Source organism: Bactrocera oleae, chromosome 3 (genome assembly GCF_042242935.1).
Source record: "Bactrocera oleae isolate idBacOlea1 chromosome 3, idBacOlea1, whole genome shotgun sequence".
Lineage (NCBI taxonomy): Eukaryota > Metazoa > Arthropoda > Insecta > Diptera > Tephritidae > Bactrocera > Bactrocera oleae.
Genome location: NC_091537.1, coordinates 70181044 through 70209019, shown reverse-complemented (window position 1 = coordinate 70209019; position 27976 = coordinate 70181044). Strand labels below are relative to the sequence as shown.

Sequence of the window (27976 nt, the reverse complement as noted above, 5' to 3'; positions counted from 1 at the left end):
TACATCGAGCAGCGGTCACAAAAAAGATCTTTGACAGCGTAGCCGAAACCGAAAACACCAAAAATCGCTGAAGGCAATGAATATTCAGCAGAATCCCAGCCGAAGATTTGTATTTGATGAGTTCGGGTCAAATTTGATCACTTTAAAGGCCGTGACGCTAATACTACTTAAATTGTGATTTGCCTATTATCTGCTCATTTTGTTTCAGCTCTGCTCTCGTGTCAAAAAAATGTACATATGCGTAGGCAAAAACCAAATGTGCATTAATTCAAAACAAGAGAATTTGTATACCTCGGTTTTTATGTAATTTATACCAGTGGCTTGTTAAATCTAATCTCTAAGATTTGGTGATGTGAATACAGCTTATAGGTTAAGTTAGGTTAGGTTATCATGCCACACATCGACCTAAAGGTTCTTTGTAATGCAAATGTAAGGCCGGACAGAAGCAGAGGAGATGTTTAAGCGTCTCTATCATACCTATTTCCTTGCACTTTCTACATGTGTCATCGTTAATAATGCCCATACGGCTCGCATGTGATGCCAGTAAGTTGTGACCTGTGACTACGCCAACAACCGCCCTGCAGTCTTTTCTAGACCGTGTGAGACGAAAGCATGCGTGTTTTTCTTCCGTCTCTCACACATGATCTGGCATGTCCTTAAGGCATACCATCTCACCGATTCCTCTGTCAGCCTTTTCTTAAATTTTATTGTGTATCGTTTAAGCGACCTGCGTATTTCTTGAACTGGTTATTAGCTATCTTAGCAGCTTTCCTGACTGCAAAGGCTTCTGCTTAGAAGATACTGCAATATGTCGTAAGGTTGAAGGGTCACCTGAGATCTAGCTACGCGCAATAGATCCCAACACCCATGCCATCAGCTATTAAGTATTTCATGAACTTTGACCGGCGTTTTGTAGATAGATTTCACCTTCAATATATTCTTACTGGGTTTTGCCTTTAATAACTGAAGTTCCTTTTCAAGTGCTCATTAGACTTATTAGACCTGTTTTAAACGCTTTCCTGGTCTGTTATTTGGTTATTCTCTAGTGTTAATTGCTTAGGAGTGTCTGTTTAAGAAAAAAACTGCTGGTTTCTTGTTCTCTGACTAGTATTTAAAGTTTATTTTTTTTCTTAATTTTTATTTGTTAAACATTTTTCATGTGCATTAATTCTTATTTCCTTAGTGACATTTTTTTCTAATATATTTGTAAGGTTTGTATACGAGTGTGCAATGCAATTATGTTTTATTTATAAATAATTTGAGCTTCTTTTACATTAAATTATAGGAATACGAGTATGCAAAATAAATAAATTCCATTGATTTTTGTTAAATGTATAAAATTGCACAGACGAAAAACACTTAAGAAATTATAATGTATACCATAGGTCCGCTGTATAATGTTTGTGTGACTTATTGACACAAATTTAAAAAATATTGCGTTTTTTCCTAAACAATAAAAATGTATAAATTGTTTTCCAATGAAATTTTATTGCTGTCATGTTTTAATGGCTGTGTTATGACTATCTTTAGGGTTAGTACGTTTGCCAAATTACGTTTAATATGTATGTATGTATGTATGTGCATAGTTTCAGCCTATATTTACTACTAATGTTGGCTTTTCTAGAAGCTTTCAGCAAGTCAGCGCAAGCGCTTAGCTTGTTTTAATACAATTTGCATCATTTTCAGTAAATGCTTTCACAAAAAAATATACTTTCCTATCTTATTTCATCATAAAATAAATATAATAAAAGGCACAACTGCAGTTACATATACTTATATATGTATGCATGTATGTATAAATATTAATCTAACAGTTAAGTGCCACATACAGTGTACGAGTACATAATAAAAATTGAAATGATTGCATGAACACGAAGCCGCTGCGCAGGTCCGGCGCACTGAGGACTTTCAGTTTCAAGAAGAGTGCGAACAAAAGTTGAGTCTGGTTCAAGTGGTAGTTGAGTTGATTTGTGTTGTGAGTGGTGTTGGCCTTTTCACTACTTTGCCGATGGATAGTAGTATAAGACAGTGTTTCCGGGCAATTGCCAGTGTGACGCTTGTAGTTCAATTAATTGCAATAAGGTGCGACGAATGGCCGGTGCCGCGTCACTTGCATTCAAGAAAGCATCACGCACCAGCGACAATAGCAATTCCAACTGTTGTGGCAGCTGTAATTCCATATCTTGCCCGATACAGGTTAGAACATAGAAAAGGCATTCGATCTGCAAAAAAAAAGAAAAAAAAAAAATAAATTTGAAGGAAGAGCACCCAAACTGATAGCCTATGCTATACGAGTGACGGGCAAGTTTCAAGACACAATTAGTAGCGTGATGAATTGCGCTCGAAAACAAACATCAACAAGATCCAGTCATGGAGTTAACTACTAAGGATTATTCCAAATACCTGGGAGTTATTTTGGACTGCAAACAGATGTGGAAATTCAATGCGGAAGAAAGGTTGAAAAAGGTCAGTGGTCTATACATGTAAGAAGAGGGTCTACATGTGGCCTAACACCTGTATTGCAGCGGTAGTCAAGCCAAACTTGCTTTTGGTGTTTTGGTGTGGTAGATCGCTGCCAAAAAAATCTCGTATAGGAAACCTTTGGAGTGAATACAGCGAATCGCTGCTCTCTGTATAACGGAAAAGCACTAAAACCACAACAGCTGTATTAGAAAGGTTACTCGACCTGCCACCAATTGACATTGCAGTGGAAAGCTCGGCAGGGAAATAAGCTGTAAGAGCGACATTAGGTGAAGAACATAGCTCGATAAGCAGTGGCTCGGTGGATAAATGGACCGCATACCCTCACGCTTTATCTTGGTTCGTGACCCACCAGCGGAACTTTTAACAACTACACGGACGGATCAAAAATGGCTGATGGAGTGGGAAGTCTTTGTGGTCATCAAAGCTGTTAAATATGTTAATTTCATATTATTATAAAGTTCACTCACCTCGGACAGCGAACGCACAGGTGGCTTGACACAGTCTTCGCAGCATTTGGAGAGTAACGTCAGTAGGACCAGTGGCGGCGGTGCACCTTCACGTTGAGTACGAAGTTGTAATTGGCGACGCTTAAGTTGACAGAACATTTCGGTAAGAAAAGCCATGAAAGCAGTAAAGCGTAGACGGGAAGGTGATTTCATGCCTTGTATGGAGTATAGTAACTGAAAGAGAAAAAAATATTTACATATTTTTATTAAAATTAAGAAAAAACGTTAACTTCGGTTGCACAGAAGCTATAATATCATTAACAGGTGTAGTTTTTATAGTATACAAGTCTATAACAAGAGATTTATCTTGATTTTAATCGATCACTTGAATGGTAACTAAATGCTATAGTGGTCCGATCTGAACAATTTGTTCGGAGATAGTAGCGCTGCCTTAGATAATAATCTATACCACATTTTGTGAATACAACTTGTCGAATAAAAAAGTCCATACGGAGACGTGTATATCCAATATTAATTATAATATAATTTATTTACCTTTTCACGTTCCTGATACCACTGTCGGCATGTGTTCAATAGGGCTTCCAAGAAAGTCTCCTTCTGTTCCTTAGCTATAATATTTAGGCAGAGACGTGAGATGGGCAAAGCATAGCGGCGACCCTCAACTGCACGTTTAATAAAGTGTGACGTCAGTTCCATAAGTGCGCGCGAGTTCAATTTATTCGGGTCGTTCAAAGCTGTGTCGATCAATGCCTGTATGTCAGGGCTGAATTGACCGATGTCGGTGACCTCGTTGCCCAAAGCCAAACCAAGGCCAGCAATCCCACGTGTCAATGCGTCCGCGGAAGACAAAGATTTCGAACGCTGTAGCGGACTAACATTTATATATGAATCGGTGCTTATGCCATTGGCGACGGCATATTGTGACATGGCATTCAATTGTTGTTGCTGCTGTTGATAGTCGTGACTAAGATGATTTTGTCCATTCTTGTGGCTGTGATGCTTGTGCGGTTCATTGGCGAATTTCACACGATTCGTATTCGCTGTTTGCTGTGAAAGTTGGAAATGTATTTAATTCATAATAATATAAGAAGTAGCTGATAAAGCGTGTACAACATACGTGTAATATATTGCCACTGGATGGCGAGTTAATTAGTGGAATTTGTTGTGACACACCACCCGAAAACCGATTAACGGCCAACGGATGTGAATGTGTAACCAAAATGGGTCGATGTGCGCCGACATGATGCATTTTGTTGCCGATTGGATTGGTTGTCATCGGCATACTGCCTAGAGAGAGACCCGCCTGTCGACGATTGGCCATCGCATTTGTGGCTGCCACATATTGCATTTGTTGATGCAGTGCCACCGATGATTTCGATGGTGGTACTAAACCTTGAGGCGAAGTTGTCGTTGGATAAATGACCGCCGATGAACTGGAAGAATGTTGTAGGTTGAAGTTAAGTTCTGTAAATGGAAAATCGAAAGCGAAATTCTATTAGCAAAGCCTTGTGACAGGCAGTATTTACCGACTATCTCCAGCCCTATTTGCATCTCCACGTGGAGGTGTGGTGCGCGTGGCATTCGTACTACCCATTTGGAACTCCTGTGCATTAATGTTTAACCTGTTTAAGGCTGCCGCTGAAGAGGCGCCATCATTGCGAACATCTGGGTATTTCATGTGTTTAGGTCAGGTTTTTTTCCACAAACGCATTTCGAATTGCATTCGATCATTGTGGCGAATTGTACAATCGAGTGTGAAATACACAGATTGCAGATTTTCGTAGATGGGTGGGGTGCGGTATACAAATGGTGTAAAATTTCGGAAAAATACAGAGAGTAAAAAATGCTTCGATTAAGAAAGTGTCGGCAATTTAATTTTGAAGTCTATTTCCAAAAGTGGAGCACATGCAATATAACAGCTGAAGCATTTGAGGCCGATTGGAGTAGACACCATTTAAGTTAGCAAAGCTTTTAAAAACGAAAACGCCTGCCGTAAACAGAAAGCATTAGAGTTGCATAATAAAGTTGGATGAGCATAAAAAGCTATAGTACAAGATCCACATATACAAGTACATACATAGGAAATAAATTATGTAATAAAGTAAAAGGCTGTTTTTAGGGGTCTTCGGTTTTTCAAACTACCACGTTTTGTTTCATACATTAATATCTAAAAATATATTGGCTTGACCAAAGTAAGCCCTAATCAGACTCAGAGAAATTTTTTTGAACCAGGTTGCATACATTTTCGGTGACTCAATAAATACAAAAAGTGAGAAAATACTGAGTCAAATGTGTAGTTCGTAGAATGCTGATGAATATATCCTAGAATAAAAAGAATTTCATAGAAGAAAACTTTAGCTACAACAACTAAAATTTAGCCAACCAACGATCAATGAATTTCATGATAACGTCAAGCCGTAGTAGTCGCACTTTTTATCTACTCATTATTGCTAAAATGTTTCAAGCGGCAAAAATAGGAGGTCGAGTTCGTAGATGGGTGTAATCGGACCACTGCCATGCCCATTGAACGTAGTTATCGAAAACCTATAAATTGCAATAACTAAACCGTAAATTAGGATACAAAACTGTAAATTGGTACGACAAATGGCAATAACGAGGGGCACCTGTGGTTTGAAAATGTTTATAAAGTGGGCATGCCCCCACCGCCTAATATGTTTACTTCCATATAACGATTTTGTTAACAACTACTGAAATACGATAAATCAATATCAATATCTAAATGAGAAATTACATATCTCCGAACCTACTTAACCAATTTCAACCAAATTAGGTACAGGCGATTATTTTGACATTCTTATTTTTATGTTACATTGCGAAAATCGGACTAAAAAAACTCTTACTTTCCATATAACACAACTATAAATTCCATCTGATTTTTCACTTTCCTGTATACAAATCAAGCACCAATTAATATCTAGTGATAAAAATTTCCACGAATATTGTCTTTAAGATATGGCTGATTTCTACCGAAAATATCGGTCAATGTGTGAGATATATTATTGATATTAGGAGAGAATCCTTTCCTGATAATAATATGTCTAATTGTCAAAAATGTGTTAAATCGGGTTAATATTTCTCTTAGCCCCCATATACCTAATAGAAAGATTTTCGAACTTCCAGTTGATTTTATACACCATATATCGGCCAATATGTGAGTGTTTTTCTCCGGTGAATCTATAAAACTATACCCATGTAACTAATATCAGGAATTTCAAACATCCGATTGACTTTACTCCTCATATATTGTTAGCGTTTTGAAACTCAGAGCAAATCTGTTTCTGTTAATAATATATAGTAATGCCAAAAATAGAAAAAATCGGGTCAATACTACACCTATGTCGCATGTACCAAAAGATTTTCAACAATTTAAGGCCAATATACCGTATATACGGAAGCCTTATACCGTATATATCGGTCAATATGTAAGATATCATAGCAAATTTAACTGAGCGTATAATATTGCATATACCAGTGTACCGATATGAAATGATAGCTTTTTTGTGAAAATGAAATACTAATTTTGAATGGGAAAGAAAAAAAATGTATTCAAAGTATTGACCATTGCTTTTTACACATTTTGACCACCTATCTGGAAATTTGTGGATAACATGCCAATGGAAATATTCGTCTTTAGAAGCAAACCAATTAGACACCCAATTCTTCTGCGTAGGAATCAAAGTTCTGCTCAGCTAATGCGTGTCCCATGGATGAAAACAAATGGTAATGGGAAATTGCCAAGTCTGGTGAATACGGCGGGTGGAGTAACACCCAGCCATGTACTTTGATTGTATCCTGAACCGATTTTGCTTTGTGTGCAGGTGCGTTGTCGTGTAAAACAAATACTTTGCCGTGTCTTCTTGCCCATTCTGGTCGTTTTTCGATGGTTCAAATTGATTTTTAGCGATTACTATTAACAGTTTCACCAGGTTTTAGAAGCTTATGATATACCACACCCTTCTGATCAGACAAATCATAGAGCATTGCCTTCTTACCGAATCAATCTGTTTTTGCAGTCGATGTTAATGGTTGGTGGATTTTCTCCATTTAGGATTCACTTTTCATCGCCAGTGACAATTCGATGCAAAACTGATTTTCTTTCGTGTCTTTTAAGCAAAATTTTATAAGTATTTTCTCGGTTTTCCATTTGTCTTTCATTCAATTTATGTGGCTCCCATAGCTTTCAAACGGTCTGAAATTGTTTGTTGTACAATATTTAACATGGCTGTCATTTGCTGTTGACTCAAATTATCATCTTCATCCAATATTGCTTGAAGTTCGGCGCCTTCAAACTTTTGGTCTTCCACGTTCTTCATTTATCACATCAAAATCATTATTTTTGAACCGTTGAAATCATATTTTGCATGTTGCTTCTGATATACAATAACATGATCACCATATGCCTCGACAAGCATTCAATGCGACTCTGCAGCACATTTCTTCAAATGGAAACAAAAAATTATTGCTTTCCACAAATCATCACTTTCCGGTACAAAATTTGACATCTTCAACACAATGAAAAAATTAGACGTTGTTTGTTCAATGACTGCAAGGTTATTGGATATGTTTTTAATTAAGGCTTGTTCACAACAAATGTTTTCTACCCACACATTTGTATCTTAACGCTCACTTCATACCTGGTACTTTAGTTTAATGCCTACATATGTGATAATATAACATATTATACTACATATACAATAATAATTTTCGTTATTCTAACAAGTTGGTCTAGACCTTGCTCTTAATCTCATATCGCTAATATCATCTATTGTGATCTTTTGGTTGACGTTTGCTCATCAACTCAATATATTAAATTTAGCCTCTTCGGTTAAGTTTACAAATATGTCAGATTTTAATATGATTTCCGTTGACGGCAAGTAAAATATAGTTATAAAACTAATTGAGTCTATGACCTATAATATAATTAAAAAAAAAAATACCAAGTTTGATCGTGATTCATTCACGATTTCGTCGAAAAATGCATTTTGAATATTTTTGCAACATTTTTTAATATGAAAGAAGTTTTTGCATAAGCATATTAAAAACCCAACATATCAATTTAAATCAAAACTAGCGTAAAAACAAAGAAATATATTGTTATTGAAATAAAAAGTTTGTAGCTAACCTCTAAAATGTATAAAATCTATTTTCGTTTTAAGCTTCCTTCCTTTTTAAATTTGAAAATTTCTACAGCCTCATCAAGGACTTAAAAAAAGAAACTTATACAAAGGGAGGCATATTTTAGCTCTAAAGTACTGAAACTTAATTTTTATTGGCATTATTATTATATTTGGTTATTTCTAAATAACACTTTTAGTATAAGCTTGTTAAACATATTAAAGTTTCACACTTACTCGGTGGTCTATAGATGTCTATAGCAGGTTTTCCACGCATTTGCCCGTGTTGATTTGCACCCGTTTGTACATTGAAAGCGAGACTGCGCCTTTTGTTGATATTCTGTAAAGGAAATTTTCGAGTAAATAATTTGAATATTCTTAGTATCAGATTGTATTATTTTTAAAAAACTTAAACTTTTGTTCGATTGTACACTTAACGGTGCATAATTTTCAATTGTAAATAATATAAATATGTATTGTATATACATATTATATGAAGTAGTAAAATAATTATATACCAAGAAAAAACGTTAACTTCGGCTGCACCGAAAATATAATAAGCTTCACAGGTGCATTTTTATACCCTGAACAGGGTATATTAAGTATGCCACGAAGTTTGTAACACCAAAAAGAAAGCTATAAGAAAATATACATAAATGACCAGCATGATGAGCTGACTTGATTTAGCCATGTCCGTCTGTGTGTATATACGCGAACTAGTCTCACAGTTTTTGAGATATCGATCTGAAATTTTTCACTTGTCCTTTTCTCACTAAGAATCTGCTCGTTTGTCGGACCACTATAGCATATAGCTGTCATACAAACTGAACAATCGGAATCAAGTACTTGTAGTTGTAATATCCGAAGAAATTGTTCAGATCAGATCAGCATATCGTATAGCTCCCTTACAAATTGAACGATCGGAATAAAGTTCTGTGAAGGGTATAATGTTAAGTAACGACGACACATGAAAAAAATTTAGGGAAGTCAGCACGAGAGAGTAGCTGGAACACCTCATTCACCTCAAATTAAATTGAAACCCCATCTGGCATTACTAAAGGCCAGTAGGTCTATGTATGGCGTGACAGCCGGCCAGTATAACCTAACTTAATATAAACATTTATTCGGAAAGTTCTGCAGTGAGAGTCGATCAAATGTTCTCTATAAAAACTTAAATACACAAAATGCACTAATTACACTAATTTCCGAAAGTGAAGCAAACACATATACATACATATGTATACTTGTATATGTATATATACACATTTTTATTACATATGTACCATATACATATCTCGAAGGAATGTGATTTCCATTCAAAATCAATTTATATGAAATTAATTTCATTTGCCTACCTGTTGATTAGAGGTGCGCACAAAACTGCGTTCTCTGAGTATGGCGCCAGGTGTGAGATTGGGCATCGGTTGAAATTCCGGTGATTTGCGTAATTTACGCGCGTCATTTTGTTGATTGTTGAGTTGATGTGCCGCTTGTTGCGATTGTTCCACATGTTCAGCCATTTCAATGTTTTATTTGTAACTGACAACTTTGATCACGTGTCTAATAGTTTGCTAATTGTTTACAACTTACAACACTTTTTTGTGAAATTATAAAAATCTTTGGTTTTTTGTTGTTTCAACTTTCAATTTTCAAAATATAACTTTTATTGTTGAAGCTTCAGTTCAATTAAAATGAGTGTTTTTTGTTTGTTTTTAAATATCACAAAGTAATTTGCATTACAAATCTAAATACAATTTGAATATATTTATGCTGTTATATACATAGTATATTGCTGAATGCTTAATAGCTTTATGCGGCGCAAGTATATGAAGAATTCTCCCTCTGTCGTCTGCAAAAAGGAGATATTAAAATTAATAAGTATATATGTATTTAGAAAAAATTTTGGGGTTGAAAAATATAATTTGACGTAAATAATAATAAATGTAGTTTTATATAAAAGAAATATACTATAAAGATGTTGCCACACAACGCCATAAGCAGAGGAATTTGAAGAGGTAGCATGGTACCATACAACTATTTCTTTCATGAGGTCAAAACTTGACCTTTTTTTTAGTCAAACTCAACTCGAAATTGTAACGAAGCGCTACTGTCGCAATTACTATTTCTAATATTTTCGATTTCAGAAAAATGTGAATAAAATCTTCGCACAGTCTATAGCCTCACACACACCTCTATAGCATGAAATTTTAAAATCAGATGAAGTTTGATACGTTTGGACTATCGAACAAAGAATAATTTTGAATATAATGACGAATTCATCTGTTAAACCTATTAGGGGGCGGGACCACGCCCACTTTAAAAAAATATTTAAACTGTAGATGTCCCTCCCTAATGTGATTCTGTATACCAAATAATAGTCTTGTATCTTATTGTGGAGCTTAGTTATGGCAATTTATTTGTTTTTGATTAATAGCATATTGTGGGCGTGGAAATGGTCCGATTAAGCCCATCTGCAATACCAACCGTCTTACGGTACCAAAAAACATGTATACCAAATTTCATAAAGTTATATCTCAATTTTTACTCAAGTTAAGTCTATATAACCCTATATCTAACTCTATTAGTTTTAGATGATTCAAACAACCGTTAGGTGAACAAAACTATTATACTCTGTAGCAACATGTTGCGAAAGTATAAAAACAGTGGTTATGAGACATAATTTCTTCGGCGGTTCCATCTGGAATGCGCAACGTTATTGAAGAGAGGGAAACTTTTATCTTAACGTTTTCAAGTATTTTATAGTCTGGAACAGGGTATATTAAGTTTGACCCCAAAGTAAATATATAAATCAGTGTGACGAGCTGAGTCAACTTAACTATGTCCCGTCTGTATAGAATACAGCTTCCATACAAATTGATCAATCAAAATCAAGTTCTTGTAAAGAAAACTAGTTTATTTGACTAGATATCTTTACGAAATTTGGCATAGATGCCAAATCAATGCTATAATCTGCCAATATATTGTTCAGATTGGACCACTATAGCATCTAAGGCAGCTTTGCCATACAAACTGAAGGAGCAAAATCAAGATAAAGACCTTCATAAAAGACCGTTTTTCTTAATTAACCTTATTTCGACTTGAATGTTGTTTATAATCACACAATGTGACTAGAAGGAACTATTGTAGTAAAACGTTTTCGGTTAGATGCATACCGTTGGCCCGTTTAAGAAATGTCCCTGTGTTAAAGCTTCGGGGCAGCTGAAATTAACGGTTCTTCTTATTTTGTTAATTAAATGCAAACAAATTTTCGTACTTGACAGCATTTCCCCCATTTATTAAACTAAATTAGCACTAGCATTCTAGAGGGATTAAGATGTAAGAAATATTTTAATGGTTTTTAATTCTTAGTGCAATTATTTAAGAAAACAGATAACTAAATACCCCAGCTAATGAACTGTCATACACAATTCTAGCCATAGTCATTCATTTCAATTGCGTTTTGTATAATTTCCGGTTATATACATATATAAGATATATTATTCGTAGAAAATCAACATTATTCATTTTATCGAAATTCAATTCTAAAACTAAAATTTAGTCATCATATTTTTTTATTATAGTATATGCATGCTGATGCACTTTTATGCGGTTATAGATATGGACAAATACCCGTTCTTATATAATCCAAATCCTACTAAGATAAATATCATTAATGAAATAACGAGTGTTGAAACTTATGTAAAGCTTGGAAGCTCTAGGCAGTAAGTGACTAATAAACAGAGATATACCTGCAGTAGTAATCTCTCAATTTATGAGTATGTATGTTTTGTTGTATGTCCATAGAACTAAAATGGATATTGCACATATACGAACACTGGCGCATATGTAGATATTTTTTGTGACACCCAACGGACAGGTTATGTATAACTATATTCTTTTTGCAACCACGACTTAAGGTTTACGCACATACACAAGTATAGTACATATATGTACCTATTATTAAGATTATTGAAACTTGAAGTGAAGAAAACTTCTTCTATTATTATATATGACAAAATAAACAAATAACTTAACCCGGAGCAATCATATTTATACCTTTATATAACTAGTTATTTGTGTATGGCGTTAATTCTAAAGCTTATTCCATATAAGTAAGACCTCAGCTTCTTTGGACTTTTACTCATGCATATTTTAACGATTTTCAATTTAAAATGCAGTCACAACTGTCAAAATGAACAAATTTTTTGCAAGGTAACAAGAAACAAGTGATTTAAGTAGGATTAGTAGTTTTGCTTTATGTATGGAAATATAAATGATTTGTATGACGAGTTGACCTCACTAAGCCATGTCCGTCTGTCTGTATAGACGCGAACTAGTCCCTCAGCTATATCGACCTGAAATTTTGCATACGTCTTCAATCACCAAAAAGCTGCTCCGAACCGCTGATATCGGACCACAATAGCATTTAGTTCCCATACAAACTGAACGGTCAAAATCAATCATCAATCAAAATGTCTTCCCGCAATTTGCCAGAAATTATTGTCCAAGGCAGATCTACAAGCTCTGAAGAAATCGTTTAAATCGAACTACTGTAGGATATAGCTGCCATACATACTGATCGATCATAATCCAGCCCTTGTATGGAAAACTTTTTCATTTCATGAGATATCTTCACGAAATTTGGCATGGATTATTGTCTATATACGAGTGGCAAACAAACTGGTCGATTAAAATCAAGTTCTTATATGACATTTTTTGTATTTGTGAAATTTATTAAGCTTTGGTGTAGCTAAAGTCAACGTTTTTTTCTTGTTTTTTATTCCGGATAAATAAATAATTTGTATAATTGAAATGTTGGAAGTATTGTTTAGTGATGAAACCCTTAAAATTTTATATGAAACCAAAGAGCCTAAATTTTATATATTGGGTACATGAATTGAAAGTTAACCAAATAAAGTAATTATATTAAGGATATGGGTTTAAGACCAAAGTTTAGACCAATTTAGCGCTGCAAACGGTTTAAAATCAGATTTAAAGTTAAAATCAATATGTTGGGTATATTGGAGCTAGGAGAAAATCTGAACTGATTGCATTAACATTTATTATTTCTCAAAAATACTAGAGAATATGGTTTTAAGTAATTTTATGAATAGTGGGTCGTTCATTAAGTAATTTTGTTTTTTTTAGTGCAACACGATTTTTTTATTGTGTAAATTTTATGAAATTCTACATTCTCCATCCAATACCTTTAGCCATCTTTCGGGCAAGATATTGCTTTCACGCTCATAAAATTTATTATCCTTGCAGATAAAAAACTGGTTCAAGTGTTTTTCGACGTCCTGATTTGAGGTAGAGATAAATTGTGAGCAGAAAGTGACAGTAGAACGTGATGCTGTTGCAACTGTTGCCAAAAATTCACGCAGAACATGATACTTTGACAAATTAACAACACTGCTGTCGTGATTGCCATCTCGAATGCACCCCAAGTCTTATTATATCAGCTTTTCAAATATATAACGACAAAGCGGTTAAGTGTGAAGTTGTTAACGAACCAATAGCAGGGATAATGGGATGCCCAACTCTTTCCAGTGTGAGAGCGTCTCAAAATTGGCGTTTTCTATAACATTTTCCATTGTAGCCAGATCGGACACAATAATACTTTTTGGGAATTTAAATTAAAATACCCAACATTTATTAAGATTAAATATTATTATACATGTATCCTTTAAACATATGCAGCAACTATTTAAACCCTTTTTTGTTATTTTGTAATATATTAAAACAATTGATTTTTGAACTTTTACAAGTAATATTTAATCAAAAAAATATATGTATTAACTCTCAATTAATAAATGATTTATATAATTTTGAATCGAAAATTAATACAACAAAGCATTACAAAAGATTTCATCTCATACATTTCAATTTCGCGTTTTCTTTCACTTTCATTGTTTTCCAATTTTTGTTAGTGATCTTCAACAGCAGCAACAAATCTCTCTGTTCACATATTTTTCTGTAGGTTTTCAATCCGGCCGTCCCTATTTTGCCAATTGCTAAACGTCAGACCTCCTGAACTTTGACAGTTGCCTGAGTTCCGGAGGTTTTGACGTCGATTCCAGTGAGAGATGAGTTGGGCATCTCTTTATCTCTGCCAATAGTATAACTGGGTTAATTGGTAGACCAATTTCACATATTTTCGTAATTTGGGGTTTGATTCTTTTTTTAGTAAAGTTTGCTTTTGTAGTAATTTTATTCGTATTTCTTTTATGCTCGTATGGGCAAGTCACGCCCTTTCATATCAGGCAAAAGCAAACTTTAAGAGCTGAAAATAAACATTCCAGTGTTTTTTAATGTCTAGAATCCGAATTTGAGCACGAAAACAGAAACCGGTGCTATACGTCACTTAATTTTGCTAATAATAATAAGACGGTATAAAACCAACAGGGAGTTTAAAGTTCTTATAGTGGTAGTATTGGCCCGATTTTATCCATTACGACATATTATTACTAAAAAAGATGCTATATAGTTTCATGTAGAAACCTCATATTCATTATATTGTTCGATATTATTTTGACACATGGGCACACTGTTATCAGAAAAATATTCTTCCCGAATTTAAATACTAGACCTCTGGATTCACCGGTATTTTCTGTAAAAAGTCAGCCATAGACACTGGACCCACATATTCGGTATCTAGAGGCTTTAAAAGTTATGGTCTAAAGGCACTATTTGTGCAAAGTTTTATTTCGAACACGTCATTGACTCTCGATTTATATGCTCTAAAATGAAGAATCAAATGGAATTTACAAATGTTGTATATGGAAAGTAGGCCTGGTTGTAGTTCGATTTCGTACTATAGCATAAGAACACCGAAACACCTGTGAGGCCTCTTTTACTGAGAAGACTTAGTTGATATATTTAGCTTTATTAGGAAGAGGGATCCAGCCCGCTTTTTAAAAATTTCCAAACCACAGATATCCTTCCTACTGCGATTCGGTGTGCCAAATTACAGTTTTGTATCTCAATTTACGGCTTAGTTATTATTTTATAAGTTTCTTATGGTTCCAGGAACATGTGTACCAAATTTCATCAAGATATCTTAAGTTTTACTCAAGTTACAACTTGAACGGATGGACAGGCAGTCAAACGAATTTCAACACGTTTCGTCCTCCTGATCATTTATACGAGTATACACATTACTCTATTTCTATCTCGATTAGTTTTAGGTATTACAAACAACCGTTACGTGAACAAAATTTGTATACGCTGTAGCAACAAATTGCGAGAGTACAAAAACGTTAAAGGAAGATTATTTTTTAATAATTACCTGAAACAAAATTTCTTTAATATTGTCTGTATACCCAATTTTACTAAGGACTTAAGCAATGGGTCAAATCTAGCATCTAATTTAACTCGGAGAATCCTCCAGTTACGCAAATACGCAGTATGCAAAATCTTGTACTGCGTTTCTGTTATAGATACATATGTATATACTAATTTTGAATCTGAGTATAAAATCTGTGTCAGAGAACCACATAAAGCACAACTAGGTTTTACTTAATACCAAATAGAATTAATTTCCAATTCTCATTTGAAACAATACAAGCCAATCCGAGTTTTATCAGTTGAGAGTTTTGGGAAGCCACTGATATACCAGATTTATGGGCGTATATGGATTAAATAGGTACAAGAATAAGTGGAGATCTCGCGCCTACACAAATAACCAAAGGTGGGTGGTGTTCAGGATTATGCATTGGAGATTTATATTAATCGCTTTCTACGTACCGTGGAAACAGATCATTAATTTTATTCCATTCCGCAATTAGGATGGTTTTTAATGAAAACTTCTTTCACTTGATATTTCATTTCACAATCCGACTGTTCGCGAAAAAAATCACCCTTTAAATGAATGTGAACACTTACATATAAATATGGTATATCCACACTACTCATATACCATACATATATAGTACTTATCTTTTTGAATGACATGTGGGCGTGCAAGTTTCTCTAGCGTATTGAACGTAAGATCAGCAAAGTCTAATAATTTACTTTTGCCTACCTACGATGCTTAAAATCTTAAAAAATTTGCTAGATTTTTTCTCTTTTTTGTAAAATTTGCGGTCAAGAGACTGTATACCTAAGTATGTGCACATATGAGTATGTGGGTTAGAAACCGGCATTAGCTGGCAACTCGAGCTGGTTTAATAAAAGTGGCTAAAAATAACTTTCTTCTGTGGATATTCTGGCATATAAAATAAATGTGATTATAAGGTATCAATAAAATAATGCATTAAGTTAATATTTATCTATAGTAACAAAATTTTGTATATCAGTTTTGATCGAATAATTATCATATAACAGTATTTACTTTATAGTTGTAATCGAAACTTTTATTAAATTATTGCATTTGGAAGCTTTCGAATTATTAACTAGTTCGACTATTGTTTGCTATTCTATTGTTAAGTGCTCATTCCCACTCTTGGACATTGAAATTTCACAAATACACGATTCATTTAATGAAATTAGTATATATTTTTGAATGACTGTTGAGCACTTTCACACTCAATACTTTCTGTTTTGCATTTAATCAGATGCTATAACCCGGTCATAACAAAGGGGATCCGTATTTTTGTATCAACCTTTTAACCTAACCTAACTTCATTGAAGTAATATTTAGCTCTTTTGGTTAACCTATGCACAAATTTTAATTTGCAACTAACAAATTGTGTTTTGATTTTAAACTGTCAACGTTATACTCGTATGTTACAGGGAGACTCATATGAGTAAAAATACAATTAAAAGACACGTTTTAATATATTGCCAAATTTATTTAGAACTAAATTTTTTATGCATAATTCAGTCGAAATTAAAACAACTCAGTCTATGTAATTTATTTAGATTTTTTCCAAAATTTGTTTGTTGAACATTTGTTCAAAAATCTGTCGCAAAATTTAAAGTTATTTAATTTAATGAAGATATTGGACAATAGTGGTATATAATTCAATGAATATATGTAAGAACTCGTGCACTTTTACACTTAAAATTGTTATTCTATGATGCTGGAGTAAACCTTACATGCTTCCATTGCTTATAGCTAAGCAATCATAAAACATAAATCGAAAATGCAGACATGACGGCACTATTTATACTTGTAACTCATACGCCGCGCCGAACCATATTTGTCACCGCGACGTAGTTTACTTGAAATATTATTATATATACAAACTAAACTTGGTATGTATACTTCCGCTTAAAAAATGCTTAGTACATGTAAATTTTGAGAAAAAAGAGCCGGTGGTAGTTAATGGAATACAAAAAAAATATACATATACTTATTTAAATGAAGAATTTAATTATGAGCGCAGATGGAAGGAAGTGTGCGTTCATAATTCCATAAATATACATATACGAGTATGTACACACATAGATATTTAACTGAATTGAAATAGATTGTTGGTACTCACTTTTATTTTAAATTGACTGTCTTATCAAATTCTTCCTTACTCCGATTTTGTCGATCGTTGGCGTATATGTTCAGAATTTTTGCTGCTTTTTATTACTGGATTAATAATTCGCAGATCGTTTTAGCTAAAAAAATGCGTCGTTTTGCATATAAATATATAATTAGTCGAAAATTATAAGAGCTTTTATTTTATTTTGGCGTATTATTAAAAAAAAGAACACCACACTAAAACAAATAAAATTATAATAAATTTGTTTGCCTTATTTTCGCGTATTAATTATAACTTTTTAATTTTTTATTTTATTTTATGACTAACTTTATAAAGAAAACTATAGCAATTCACGTTAACATTCACACAACAACAGCAATGTTGGTAAGAAAAGCGTGAAAAATTACAAAAAAGAAATGCTAAATAAATTACATATTTTCATATAAAACTCGTTTGTCTTTAACGTTTCTCAATTTTCCTTTACCACGTGTATGTATGTATGTATGTATATTTGTGATGAAACACCTTTCGCAATTCTCATATGTAACTATTCGTATTTGTTTACACCGTAATTACTATTTTTTTGCACATATTTAAAGATAATATCTAATGCTTAATAAGTAAATAATAAATTCGCATTCGTTACACTAATTGCTCGTAGAGAGCTAGACTGTTGAGTCAACGAGTGGGGAATGTGAAGTAGGCGGTTAGAATTAATAATGGAAAGAATGATCTCTAAAAAAAAAAAACATAAACAAGCGAGTGTGCATTTGCTCTTACATAAAATATTGCTGTGAGTGTGATTTCAACTTACACAAAGTATGGTATAATATGTCGTTCTGCAGAAATTGCGAAATATTTTAGGTTATATGCAACCATCAGTACGTTAAAGCATCAACTGACAAATTCTTTGACAGATAAGCTAAATTCAAACGAATGTATATGTATGTAAACAAAAAATTTGGTATAATGAAAAACGAGCAAAGAAAAATTGTGTTTTGTGACGTTAACTGGCTGAAATAGCTGTCAATGAGGCTTAAACAAAAATACTGCAAAATATGCAATTTATTGACTTATTTTAAACCAAGTGTCACCTCTGACTAACCCTTTAAATAAGAGTTGTTTCTTTTTTCTTTATCTATTGGAACATAATTATTAATAGATCAAATGTCGTTAAACGCATTTTTTGTTACTATCAGCTACTTGTCTGTGTTTTTAGGAGTTAATAAGTATTTCTTTTATTTACTCACATAGTTTATTTTAGTTATTTTGTTTTTTGTACTCTGTAAAGTGTTTTGCATAATTATCGTGCCACTTATTGCTTTTAATATTTTTAAATTAATGGCAAATATGTCGTAGTAAAAACTCATTCATTTTAAAATTTTAAAAATACAAATTTTTTTGATGTAAATATTGGCTTTCAATATAAATGTGGTACGAGTAATTAACATTACATTTCTGATTTTTCGCTATAAAAGGTAAAAGTTTGAGGTTCGATATGTTACTTTCAACTCGAGGTTTAAATATTAAACTGCCTTTTCAACATTTTCGACGTAGCTTGATCAAAAATCCAATAATATCTATCAAAGAATTTTTCGAGTGATATCGAATTATTAGCTTAGTATAAATTGTACCTATCAAGTTTTATCTTATTGCAAACTTTTTGAGCTCAATAGTATAAAAAATCATAGTTGGGAAAAATTGGCATTGGAAAATAAATTTGTTTAATTTTAAAGAAACAGGAATTGAATTGTTTTATGTGGAAATATACTTATATAATCAGCTGTTTCTAAAGATCGTTACAACAATAATAAGTAAATCAAAAAAACGTAAGTCGTAAAACACGTTTATCAAATTTACACCACGCTATTTTATTATTCAACATAGTTGCCATCCCGCGATATAAAGTTTTGATTGATTTGTGATAGAGTGAATTACCTCCATTGTCAATTGACACGGCGCTGACTTTGCACAAAGCTTTCACATAAAAAAATTTTCATGATCGGAATATCCGACCCATTTGTTTGATATCTTTAGAGTCTCAGCTATTTCGATTAATTTCAGTGGACCTTCTTTTGGTGTTTATATGACTTGTACAAAATGTATCAAAGCATTTATGAAAGATTGATTTTCCTGGCTCACAGCCCATCATTTCTCCGAAAGTGGTATGTTTGGGTATCATAAAAATTATTTTTATACTCTCGCAACTTGTTGCTACAAAGTATAATAGTTTTGTTCACCTAACTGTTGTTTGTAACACCTAAAACTAATCGAGTTAGATATAGGGTTATATATAGATAAGTGATCATGATGAAGAGACGAATTGAAATCCGGGTGACTGTCTGTCCGTCCGTCCGTCTGTCCGTTTGTCTGTGCAAGCTGTAACTTCAGTAATCAAAAACAAATAAATTGCCATAACTAAGCTCCACAACAAGATACAAGACTGTTATTTGGTACACAGGATCACATTAGGGAGGGGCATCTGCAGTTAAAAATTTTTTAAGTGGGCGTGGTCCCGCCCCCTAATAGGTTTAATGTGCATATCTCCTAAACCGCTAAAGCTATAGTAACCAAATTCACTGGGAGCAAATATATTTAGCCCTCTAGCCACAGTGTGAAAATGGGTGACAACCACGCCCACTCCCTATATAACGGTACTGTTAAAAACTACTAAAAGCGCGATAAATCAAGCACTAAACACGCCAGAGACATTAAATTTTATCTTTGGGATGGTATGAGATGACTTTGTAGGAACCAAGTTCACGTAATATTGTTCTCATATTTCTATGTTATAGTACAAAAATGGGCGATATCGGAATACAACCACGCCTATTTCTCATATAACATTATTTTGAATTTCATCTAATTTTTTCACTTTCCACTATGCAAATCAAGCAACAATGATTATATCGCCGTAAAACTTTGCGTGAATAATACGTTTAAAGTATGCCACCTTGTGACCAAAAATTATCTAAATTGAACCACAACTGTTCAAGCCCCTAGGTACTGAATATGTCGACCCCGGTGCCTATTGTTGACTTTTTACCGAAAATATCGGTCAAACATAGAACAAGGCGGCAAGATCCACAAAGAAATCTAAAACGACCATACCATTTGACTTTGCGAGAGTATAAAATGTTCGGTTACATCCGAACTTAGCCCTTCCTTACTTGTTATAAATGTTTTCTTTTCAAATTTCGACAGCTGTGAAATTTGAACATGTGTCTTTTGAAGGTAAAAACTATACGAAATTGTTTACCTACTTTTTCAAAAGCAGTGCCTCTTATTGGAATGTGTGAATCTTTGTTATCGTAAACTGAATGGGCCTCCCGCATTATAACTTTCTTCCATGATCGTCAAAATCTTTTTAACTTTTTAACAGTTTTTTTAAGAGTTTTTAATTTGTTTTGGTAATTTTTTTATTGTTTAAAATAAATGTCAAAATTTTTTGCTAATTAAAGTTTTTTTTTTCTTAATTTTTTCACTGTTCTAATTTTTGAAATTAACATTTTACTTCAAAAGTTTTTTAATAAGTGGCATAAAGTATAATTATACAAAGAACATTAATATTTTAAAATTTTAAATTTTTTCTTTACAACTTTTACTTTTTATTTATTTTAATATGATGACATTTTACTTACTTTCGTTCGTTTTGATCGTAATCGCACCGGAAGAAATACGAATAATCGGTTTCTAACTCAATAGTTCTGAAAGTGTATTTTTAAACTTTATATTTTAGCTGTTTTGAATTATTATTAATTGGTATAAAGGGACCACACGCCTGAGAGCTGTGCGGTATTACGTATCTTTATTTTTATTTTTTCTGTGTCTGAATGCTGTTTTAAGTTTAGTAGGCTGTTGCTAATGAAGAGACATACGTCGTTTATATGTATATATTTAAAAACTTTGCAGTTTGTTTTTAAATAAATTTTTCTTAAAATTTAAATACTTTCAAGCACGCTTTTTCGATTCGATTTATTTTATTTCTGCACTCAATTTGTTTTCGCATTTAATTAACGTGGTGTTTAGAAATTTTTGTGCGCCCAACTTCGGGTATTACGAAAAAATAAAAATAGATTTTTGACTCGTTCCGTTCGCAGTTCTCGATTCTCGATCTTACACATACATATGCATATAGTTGTATAAATATGTATGTATGTACATATGTAGAGTGCGCGTTCGTCGTTTGTATCTATTCTATCTATTGCTAGTAGTAGTTGTAGTGCCGCCTTCTTCCTGCGCTGCACCGTTTTATTTGAATGCTTCGTTAGTCGTTGTTTTTGTTTTTTATCTGTGGCCCACCAGATCGTTTTCGAATACTCTACGGATCTTCCGTTCGTTGTTTGTGGGGTTGTGAGTTCTGTGTCGATTATCCGTTTAGTAGATTTGTTTGGCTGCTAAAATTTCTTATTTTGTCTTTACTTTTCAACTTTTTTTACTTTTGTATTTTTTTTTCTTGCGCTAATAACAATTGGTAACGAATTTCGCACTTTTCATCTAATAAATATAGCTGTGTGTTTGTATGTACATACATACGTATGTATGAAAAAGTTTTGTTACTTGTGGGTCGGCGGTATCTAAATTATATACGAGTACATATAGTTATGTTATAAGTAACTTTATGTTAGACTATGTCACACGATTTTTCATATGCATATATGTATGTATGTAGTTCTGTATGTATGTATGCTTGTACATTCATACATATTTTAATGAAGGCGTACTCAAAGTCGTTAAAAGTTTCGTGCGAATGCGCGCTGGTCTATGTATACATATGTACATACACATATATGTATGTATGTATGTATGTATGGATGTATATAGTATACCCAACTTTTATTTATTTGTTTTATTTTTCTTTTAATATTTTCTTTTGTATTTTTATGTACATATTATAAGTGCGCCAGCGAATTTCTTTAGTGTATCTTCTTTTCCTCCTAATCGGCTATTTCGAGCACAGGCATGAATCACTGTTCTACGTTGTGTTGCTTATGAAAAAAAAGTTCAAAACTAAATACATACATGCACATATATGCGCAGATTTATAATTATTTGGCATTTGAGTGGATTTCGTGATAAATTTTAATATTTTTTTAACCTTAAAATTTCGTACGTCTCTATTTATTGGTCACTGCCGTTATTTCCTCCTTTATATATTTATGATTATTGCTTCGTATTGGTTTATTAGTATATATATTTTTTTTACAATTATTAATTTTTTTTCGTTAACTCGTTATTGGCGTTATGTTATGTTGACTGCAAACTCGTTTATAATTTTTCTATTTTCTATATATTTGTAATTAGCACTAATTTGTGTAACTTTCAACTGCATTAGAATTATCCAAGAAAATTCACTTCGCGTGGGAATTTCAGTACAAACAGTGCGTTAACTTTTAGCTTAAATTAAATCATCGGGGCGATCAGAGAAAGACTGACGGTAGAATTTTTGCTCAGCACAGCGTTGACTACCAATTGAGAGTTTCCGTTTTCTATCTCAATCTCTTTCATATCCCTTTGCGTTTTTCATTACTGCGGCTGGCGGTGCATACATATTTACATGTATGCACAACTATTCGTGGGTACTCGCGAGAGTTGATAGGAAGATCGCGCGAACGCATGCGATCGCACTGTTCGCTGCTAACAATGACATAAGCGCTCCACTGCCGTCACCGCCTTGGTGAGCCATGAATGGCGGGCAGCAATTATTCCATACTTACATGTGTACAAATGTATGTACTAATAAATGATTTGCCATAGCCAAATGAGTCAAGAAACCACAATTGCACAGAAATCTGCACATACATACGTTGATAGAGTCATATGTATGTAAATATGTGCTTGGGTATGAGTATGAGTATTAGATATTGACGCGCCCAAGCTTTGTTTTAAGCAAAAGCACTTTACGTTGTTAGCGTGCGCCAGCTGATAATTCTAACATTGCGTTTACATAGAGATCGACGTACATTATTAAAGTCATATGTGCGTATGTATGTACATACAAATTCTTTATTATAAATTCTCCTGTACGAAAGACATACAATTAAAAGCAGCGATCTTCAAACTGTGGGTAAAGTGTTTAGATATTTAATATACATACATACATGTATATGTAGTTTTAGCGTTGTTTAGTTGAGTTAAAATAATTATTTTTTTGCTATTATTATTCTGCTTAATAACAATGGTCTACAGTGGCTTTATTGCCCTAGATATTCATGACACTATCAATGACTTTGTAAGATTTACTCTCGTTTATTTTTAAATCTTTGTTTCCAATTAACATTACAAAAATCTGAAAACATGAAACAAAATAACCCACGTTAAGCTTCGGAAATATTCTGTAAATATAGGTAAAGCATAGTCTTTCCACGTTCACTGTTTTAAAAAATTGTATGTCATTCCTAATTTAAATCAATGGGTTTATTTTTAGAAAGTAATTTTGGCATACCCTCCTCCTCCTCCCATTTATTTCCACTGGAAGACTGATTTCCGAGAATTTGGCGACAGCGTTGTTTCTGAGAGCATGATATTAACTTTTAAAACGCACAGGGAGATTTTCGTAGAATAAAACTTGAAATTTTATCGAATGTAAGTTCACATAATTCTCGCATATTTTTACCCCAACAATGACTGTAAAAATATGTTTTATTAATAACTAGCCGAAAATTCGACATTGTCGTGAACAATTTCGTAATTTGGACATTTGAAAACATCAAAATTTGTAAGCTATTCAGAGCAACAAAAAATTTTTTTGTAGAGCTGTGTAATATTTTAATTGTGAAGAAGAATACAAATCCAAATAAAAAAAGATTCCATATAAGAACTTTATTTTGAGCGGTCAATTTTTACGGCTGCTATATGATAGTACCGTCGTACCAAATTTCGTGAAGATATCTTATCAAATAAAAAAGTTTTTCATACAAGGACTGGATTTTGGTCCGTTAGTTTGCATGGCAGCTATATTGTATAGTGAACCGATATCGCCGATTCCGACCAATGAACAGCTGCTTGGGAGAAAAGAACGTGTGCAACATTTCAGATCGATATCTCCTATGCCTACCATTGCAACTATATCAAGCATGTTCAATCGGCAGCCTGTCAATACGAGATAATGGACTCTTGTCGTGTTATCTTCTCTGGTAGATGTTTTCGGGATATCGGTGCGTGGCCCATTAAAAACCGACGCGTGACCATTTTAAGATTCGTTAATTCTCAACAGTCCGCTATAAAAATAAAATTAGAAACTAGGGTATATTGAGAGCTTATTTTTAAGCAGTTTTTTAAATATATATTGTAATTCAAACGCTGAACAACATATTCACCATAAAACATGTTAGAAAAACGAAAATCATTAGATGTAGTATAGTATCGACCCAATTTTATATATTTTTGCCAATACCACATACTATTAACATGCCATAGACTGATAAAATGCTCACAGGGTTTCATTCACATACCACCAACAATCTAAATGGAGTAAATTCAGCCGGGTATTCAAAAATTCTGATATTACTTATATAGAAGCTAGGTCAAGTTTTCACCCGATTTTATCCATTTTAGGTACAAAAATACACTGTTGTTAGTAAAACCCGCTTTCTCATTTTCATTGAGATAACTCAGATTTCGGTCGATCATATGTATATGCGGCATAAAAACAGCCGGAAGTTCGAAAATCTTTATATTAGGTATAAAGGGGCTAAGGGAAGTATTGGCCCGATTCAACACATTTTTGATATTCAGACATACTATGGTCAGGAAACGATTCCCTCTGAATTTAAATTATATATGTCACACATTAACCGATATTTGCACAAGGGTCCACAAATTCGGTAACTAGATTTGAACAGTTATATGTATACTGGAATGTGAATCAGATGAAATTTAAAATTGTGTTATATGGAAAGTAGGTGTGGTTGTAGTTCTTCCATTTTCGCACTGTAACATAGGAATATTAAAAGATTTTTATCTATCGAATTTGGTTGAAATTGGTCGAGTAGGTCCGGAGATATGTGATTTCACCTAAAAGTGGGCGATGACACACCCATCATCCACTTTTGACACTGGCTTCTATAAAGCCGTCATGTGTCATCCTGGATGTAAAATTTAATGTCTCTGACGCATTTAGTTATTGATTTATCACACTGTAAGTAGTTTTTAACAAACCCGTTATATGGGGATTTGGCGGGGTTATCATCCAATTTCATCTATTTTCACACTATCGTAAGAAGGGTTAAGAAAATTTGTCGTGTGCAAATGTAGGTGATATAGCTTTATTAGTTTAGAACATATATATAATATATATATTCATAATGTGATTCGTTGTGCCAAATTTGAGTTTTGTATCCTAATTTACAGCTAAGCTATGGCATTTTATGTGTTTTTGATTAATGGCGATTTGTGGGCGTGGCAGTTCCCGTTTACGCCCATCTACAATGCCATACTTCTTATGGTACCAAGAAACGTGTGTACCAAGTTTCATCAAGATATCTTAATTTGAACTCAAGTTACAGCTTGAACGGATGGACGGACGGACAGACATCCGGATTTCAACTCATCTCGTCATCCTGATCATTTATAAACATATATATAACCCCATATCTATCTCGATGAGCTTTATGTGATACAAACAAATGTTAGGTGAACAAAACTGTTATACTATTGCAAGAGCATAATAATTCCATCAGTTTCGCATTAAATTCATGATTTTATCTTACATAGTTAGAAGTTTCGACTTAGTGTAAATATATACCGATTGGTTTATAACTTCTTGTCTTTTTGAAGTTTATTTTTAATGCCACTCTCTTAAAAACCCTCGTTATTATTGACAAAAAATCTGGGAAAGTCTATTTTCAAATGTTTCTCTTGAGGCAATTTTTTCACCAGCAAAAACATTGGCTATAGGCTGCAACAGGAACCTCGCAACCAAGCTTTTGGAGCTTTTGGCTCTTCTGTTGCGATTAAGCAGCGATCCGCAGATTTAAATTCGGTCCATGAGTTTGTTTTTGTGTTTACCCGTGTGGTATACATACTTCGAGCTTCTTGTTGTATCCAGCCTTGTTAAAATGGTTCCGAACGGGGTTTTGCGCTATGCTTAGCTCCTGGACTTTCGAAACAGTCAATTCTATTATTTTATCGATTTTTTCGTCGATTGGCCTTCCAGAGCGTGGTGTATCTTTGACGACCAACCTCAACAGGACCATCTTTAACGCATGCTCAAACCATACCTACGGAATCAGCAATTATAAAACTGTTTGGGAATACGAGATACTCCGAAACCTGCACTTTGCACCACGAAATACAGATTACTAAAGTCACCTATTAGAAAAGTTACTGATTTTTTTTTACTAGATCTTATATATAATCTATATCTAACTTGAATGGGCATTACAAACAGCCGTTAGGAGAACAAAACTATTATTCTCTGTGCAATATGCTGCGAGAGTATAAAAGTACAAAAGATACCATTCCGGGGTAGTCATTTACCAATTAAACATTTTATATAAGAGCTGGAGAGAGAGAGAGGAATTTAATTATTGGGTATATGAGAAAAACAAATGAAACGAAAATCAATATATTAAGGATAACGGCCTTAATTTAATCCACATTATGTTTATGAAAACATTGAAATATCACATACTTACATGTTTCTACGCAATTTTATGAAGATAAGACGCATTCTCACCGATATACGAGGTATAAAGTCTGCTAAAATAACGGCAATCATTATATGTAGTATATAGTTGATCGATATATACGCTATAAGGTCCACCGTAAATTTTTAATCTTTTTATTGAGCACACGGAGGCTATGGTAGTATTGACCCGATTTTATGCATTTTTGACATGAGGGTACATTATTATCAGGAAAAGACTCTGACTGAATTTCAATAAAACATGCATATATCTTACGTATTGACCGATATTTTCGGTAAATTGTCAGGCACTGAGGTCCACATATTCCATATCTAGGGATTTGAAGAGTTATGATCCGAGTTTTTTCTAATATATTCTTTTTTGCTTGATTTATATACTGTAAACTGAAAGAATCTTATCGAATTTTAAATTGTGTTACATGAGAAGTAGGCGTCGTTGCAGTCCGATTTCGCCTATTTTCACACCGTAACATAGGGGTGTCAGGATAATGTTACATTAATTTAAAAAAATCATACTTAATGTCTAATTTTGATAACAGCTCCTAAGGAGCCCTTTAATGTTAGATGTAAACTTTAATGTTTCTAACACATTTATTTAGTGAGCTATCGAACTTTTAGTAGTTTTTAACACAACCGTTAAATGAGAAGTGGGCGTAATTTTTAACGGATTACCGATATTAAGGAGGGGGGCCACTCCCACTTTTTCAACCACAAGTGCTTTTACTTAATGGGATTCGTTGTACTAAATAACAATTTTATATCATATTGTGGAGCTTAGTTATGGCACTTTAAAGTTTTCGTATAGTGGCATATTACGATTACGCC

At 33.4% G+C, this 27976-nt stretch overlaps 1 protein-coding gene across 10 annotated transcripts; it reads right to left on the bottom strand.

The window, feature by feature from the left end:
* Positions 1–1089: 1089 nt before the first annotated feature.
* Positions 1090–22942, bottom strand: LOC106617564 (uncharacterized). Of its 10 annotated transcripts, none has more exons than XM_036361894.2 (10): positions 22601–22942; positions 21144–22079; positions 17515–17638; positions 9442–9935; positions 8324–8426; positions 4478–4616; positions 4069–4384; positions 3486–3998; positions 2952–3164; positions 1090–2222 (listed from the first exon to the last, which is right to left on the bottom strand). In XM_036361894.2, the coding sequence occupies exons 4-10, from the start codon at positions 9604–9606 to the stop codon at positions 1998–2000; spliced, it is 1674 nt and encodes a 557-aa protein (XP_036217787.1). In that variant the 5' UTR covers positions 9607–9935; positions 17515–17638; positions 21144–22079; positions 22601–22942; the 3' UTR covers positions 1090–1997. The 10 variants fall into 10 exon arrangements, with proteins under 10 accessions (XP_036217787.1, XP_036217792.1, XP_036217796.1 ...); XM_036361899.2 differs by having other exon boundaries at positions 21144–21363; XM_036361903.2 differs by having other exon boundaries at positions 21144–21209.
* Positions 22943–27976: the final 5034 nt, after the last annotated feature.

Bases quoted from the DNA above. Each gene is read 5' to 3' on its own strand.
- LOC106617564 (XM_036361894.2), bottom strand. From the start codon at position 9,606: ATGGCTGAACATGTGGAACAATCGCAACAAGCGGCACATCAACTCAAC. The intron at 3,165-3,485 runs GTAAATAAATTA...TTTCTCTTTCAG, and splicing joins GGTATCAGGAACGTGAAAAG to TTACTATACTCCATACAAGG. The intron at 2,223-2,951 runs GTGAGTGAACTT...TTTTTTTTGCAG, and splicing joins CTGTGCGTTCGCTGTCCGAG to ATCGAATGCCTTTTCTATGT.